This window comes from Sinocyclocheilus rhinocerous, unplaced genomic scaffold, assembly GCF_001515625.1.
Source record: "Sinocyclocheilus rhinocerous isolate Xijiao unplaced genomic scaffold, SAMN03320098_v1.1 scaffold5008, whole genome shotgun sequence".
Lineage (NCBI taxonomy): Eukaryota > Metazoa > Chordata > Actinopteri > Cypriniformes > Cyprinidae > Sinocyclocheilus > Sinocyclocheilus rhinocerous.
In genome coordinates, this window is record NW_015647112.1 from 28318 (window position 1) to 33405 (window position 5088).

General features: G+C 36.9%; 1 protein-coding gene across 1 annotated transcript in view; it reads right to left on the reverse strand.

Annotated features, from left to right (window-relative positions):
* The window catches only part of LOC107708867 (adhesion G protein-coupled receptor E1-like), a gene marked incomplete at its 3' end in the record, with an annotated part of 33063 nt that extends 28276 nt beyond the window's left edge, over positions 1-4787 (reverse strand). The window contains exons 1-3 of the mRNA XM_016513234.1: positions 4778-4787; positions 4518-4676; positions 4232-4378 (exon numbers count right to left, since the gene is read on the reverse strand). Of these exons, the coding sequence (XP_016368720.1) occupies positions 4232-4378; positions 4518-4676; positions 4778-4787 (316 nt within the window). The remainder of the gene's footprint in view (positions 1-4231; positions 4379-4517; positions 4677-4777) is intronic.
* Positions 4788-5088: the final 301 nt, after the last annotated feature.

Genomic DNA, 5088 nt, shown 5'->3' on the forward strand with positions numbered 1-5088 from the left:
TTGACATTTTGGATCCGTGGCCAGGCAACTCCCCGGATCTCAGTCCCGTAGAGAACCTGTGGTCAGTCCTCAAAAGGCAAGTGGACAAGCAGAAGCCAACAAATTGTGATCTACTCCGAGAACTAATAAGGCAAGAATGGATCGCCATCAGTCAGGATTTGGCCCAGAAGCTAATAACCAGCATGCCAGAGCGAATTGCAGAGGGTATGATGAACAAGGGTCAACACTCTAAATATTGACTCATTATATTTTTTGCCAATAAAAGCCTTTAAAACTTATGATATGCTTATCATTGTTTTTCAGTATACCACAGAAACATGTGGAAAAATAATCTACATATACTGAAGTAGCAAACTTTGCAAAACACAAAATTTATGTCACTGCCAAAACTTTTGACCATGACTGTAGAAAAATCATAAGTGCACAATAATTTTATAAAATCTAAACATTTAGTGAAAAAAAAAAACATTATTTAGTGGGGAACAAATAAAAGTGAATAAGTGTAGGGCTAAATCTGGTGAAATGTTAAACATGACTCTTTGTATTGTTGTAAAATACATTCATGAAAAACAAGTAGCCTAATATATTTATATATTAATTAATATACTATAAAATTAAAAGACATTTCTTTTAAATGTATAGCACAGTAATGAGGCAGCAACATATGATAGATAAGACAACAAGAAAGGCTATTAATAATCTTTCATAGCGCAAAAGTATTATAACACGAAAGGCTCCTATACGCAGCGGCACAAAGCTCTTATGCGCATCCCGTACTTCGAATGATATGCTTGAAGCAACACGGAGTCACCGCGCGCAGCGCTCCGCATAGAAAAGTTCAAAGCACAAAGGGAAGATGATTTTGATGCGTAGTGTATTATATTTGTGCAATAGTTTATTGAGCCTTTTCTTTTAACAGTTTTAAATTTCAGTTGATGAGCGCATTAAGAACAATTGATAGTGCTCTCCACTCCAGAGTAGTGATCTCTAACATACAACGGGAGGAAAGTAACATGCTTTAGAAACAGCACTAAACTCCAGCAAGATACTGTAAGGTCCTTTTATGCAAAACCACTGATCTTTATCTATAGATCAAGTATAATAATAGGAACATTTGATCATCTTAGAGAGAGTTTCATCGTCTTGACTGTCTCACCGAATGAGATGTGCCGATTGAATGCTGAATGGAGGATGACAGACAGCCGGAGCGGAGAGAAGAGTTTAAGTGAACTTGTATTTAACGACTTAAATATTCATCTGTAGGCCTACATCACATTAAACTATGAAACGGTCTCAGGACACTTGAAATATAGTGCACGAAAACTTTTTGGTGCTTTATAATGTTTTGTGCCTTTCGTGGGACTTAAAGGGGTCATATGATGCGATTTCAAGTTTTCCTTTCTCTTTGGAGTGTTACAAGCTGTAGCGTCTGGACCAATCAAACACACAATTTTTCATTTGATTTAACAAATCAGTTATTCATTAGATTAACAAATCGTCACAGACCCCTCACCCAATAAACTGGGTGCCAGGATGTCTGCGAACACACCAGGCCCCCCTGGTCACCATGGCAACCAATGCTGATATCACTGGTTTTATGGCCCAAAGGAATGCGGGTAGAGAAAATCACTACCTTTTCCATAGGAAGAGACACAATGCACAGTAGAAATGGACTCTTCTCTAATTAATTCATAGGAAAACCTTTCTTTGAATGAACACACATATCCTTCAGGTCATTGTGTATGTTGTCTTTGATATTTTATACTGTTTTATGCAGGCTTATGATGGAACCACTCGTTCCTGTCATCTTACCTATATGTAATCCTACCATGTTTAGTACCTATGAATTCGCCTTCTGATGATCTAAACGAGCGTGTATATTATATGTTGGTACATAGGCAATATATTAGTGTCCTGAGAATCTTTAGTAATTTCGATTCAAGTTCCATATGCAAATGACCATGCTTCCACACAAAGGGTCATAAAACTCCCCAGTATCTCAATACTCCCACTTGGGATACCGGCCTTTCTCATTGGACAAGCCCATATTCTGCTGAATATGCAAATGGTTCCATAACTTCATATTCTTATTCTCCCTCCTCTTTAGCTGGCTGTGCAAAGGCTATTTCTAAAAAAAAAAAAAAAGGGTCAGTTCCAGCTTTGCTATGACAATCTGGCGCTTCTGAATCAGCGACTGTAAGTATGTTTTGTTATTAGTTTAAGTATTTGCTATTGACTGTTCAAATGCGGAGTTTTGCGCATCGTTCGTTCGTGTGTGTGTGTGTGTGTGTGTGTGTGTGTGTGTGTGTGTGTGAGGGGAACAGGGTCACATCACAGGAGAGTGAACTGCCTGTCAGAAATCATAGCACGTCAGCTGTCTTGTGTACTGCATCATCACTACATTATTAACTGTCTTGATATTTACTTTGAAAGCTTGAAGCTCGCGATTATGGTAAGGGGCGTTACATTTCCGACGCGTGCTTGTGGTGTTCGGCCAATCACAATGCACTGGTTCAGCTGGCCAATCCGAGCAGACTGCGCTGGTCAAAAGAGGGGGCTTTGTTGAAAACGACGTGTTTGAGAGAGGCGGGGCATAGAGGACCTACAATAATGTACAGTATTTGAAAAATAATGTGTGTTTTTAACATTAAAGCATGTCAACATATTCTTTTACACCAAATACACAAAATAATGATCTTTAAAATAGCATCATATGACCCCTTTAACAATAACACAGAATAGTATACGCAGAATATTGGATTTGGATCGGTCTTGTCTGACCGATACCCGATCCGTGCACCCCTAGTTTTGCATAAATGTTACAATTAAAGGTTTCGAAACAACGTGTCACCAAATAAATTCATATTGGTCATTATACTACAATTAATATCAGTACATTTATGATTTAATGTGATTTCTCACCTCTCTGGCAAAGCGGACCATCTGAAGGGAGAGCTTGAATACATCCACAAGTGCCTCCCACAATGCCATCACACACCTGATAGGCCCTACAGGTGTCATTGGGCCAAAGCTTGAATACACAAGTGCCTCCCACAATGCCATCACACACCTGATAGGCCCTACAGGTGTCATTGGGCCAAACATGATTCTCCTCACACTTGCACTCATATTCTGTTCCATTTAACCCACACACTGTAATAGAATGGGATTAATTTATCAGTGTTCCAACTGTCAGTTTCTCCTAATACTGAAGTCATCTTAGCATGTGACATGATAAAACATTCTGATCTCACCAGTATTCATGTCAATATCTGTGATATTAATGCTGTTTCTCAGAGTCAAAGGCAGGCTGATATTTTTGATGAGATTCCGTAAGTAGTCCACCAGGAACAAGTCAAGGAATCTCACATCAATGTCAATCACGTACTTAGAAGGTAGAACTGCAAGAACAAACAGAAGCAGGTTGAGCAGAACAATTAGCATGATTATATTTTTATAATGACAAAAAAGTAATATTTCCAGTAATTTCAAATAAATAAATTTTTTCACAGATATAATATACCACAAAGCCTGAGGTTAATATTGAAAGTATCTTACTGTTAACATTTCAACAAAACTTCATATAATAGACCATGTATTTTATATAGAGTTATTTGCAACCAAAAAACAAGCAAATAATCAGTCTGTCAAACCTAGCAGTAAAATGCAGTAAAATCAAAGCAGGAAAACAGCATACTTAGTGTTCCTAGTTGGAAAACTCAAACATGAAAGTCTTTGTAATTTGAATCTCATTATTTTATGTTTTGGTTGCCAAACATGAAAAATAGAGGATGAAGAAAATTATTTTTGCAGTAGATGAAAACACTAATTGTTGTTTAATTGTTAATTAAATAATACACTCTGTTTAAAATGATTTAATAGCAAAAAGAAGAAAAAAAGTAAATGCCGTAAAACAATATATTTGGTTATTTTCCAAAATTAGGCTACATATAAATTTGATTCCACGATTTACCTCTACATGTGTTATTGATGCTGATGGGGAGACTTGAAATTGTTGCAGTGAATCCATCCAGACATGAGCAATTATAACTTCCCAACTGATTTGTGCAGTTAGAATTTGGACCACATACAGATGGACTGAACAGACATTCATTTATATCTATGGAATTAAGAAAAGAAACATAACAAAAATACTGTAAAGACAAAGCAGCTGTGTACACTCAATTTAATGAGATAAAAACAGAACACAAAATTAGATAATTATATTTACCATGACATGAGTTGTCACTGCTCACAGGACTGTCTTTATTGGAGGTATTAAATCCACTCCAGCATGAACACATGTGACTCCCAATGATGTTAATACAATCTGAGTATTGACCACACACTGACACTGCATCTTCACATTCATTGATGTCTGGAAAAAAAAGAGTGAGAAGGTTTGCATAAATGTTACAATTAAAGGTTTCCAAACAACCGTGTCACCAAATAAATTCATATTGGTCATTATACTACAATTAATATGAGTACATTTATGATTTAATGTGATTTCTCACCTCTCTGGCAAAGCGGACCCTCTGAAGGGAGAGCTTGAATACATCCACAAGTGCCTCCCACAATACCATCACACACCTGATAGGCCCTGCAGGTGTCATTGGGCCAAACATGATTCTCCTCACACTTGCACTCATATTCTGTTCCATTTAACCCACACACTGTAATAGAATGGGATTCATTTATCAGTATTCAAACGGTCAGTTTCTCCTAATACTGAACACATCTTAGCATGTGAAATGATAAAACGTTCTGATCTCACCAGTATTCATGTCAAAATCTGTGATATTAATGCTGTTTCTCAGAGTCAAAGGCAGGCTGATATTTCTGATGAGATTCCGTAAGTAGTCCACCAGGAACAAGTCAAGGAATCTCACATCAATGTCAATCACGTACTTAGAAGGTAGAACTGCAAGAACAAACAGAAGCAGCTTGAGCAGAACAATCAGCATGATTACATTCTTATAATGAACAAACAGAAGCAGGTTGAGCAGAACAATTAGCATGATTATATTTTTATAATGACAAAAAAGTAATATTTCCAGTAATTTCAAATAAATAAATTTTTTCACA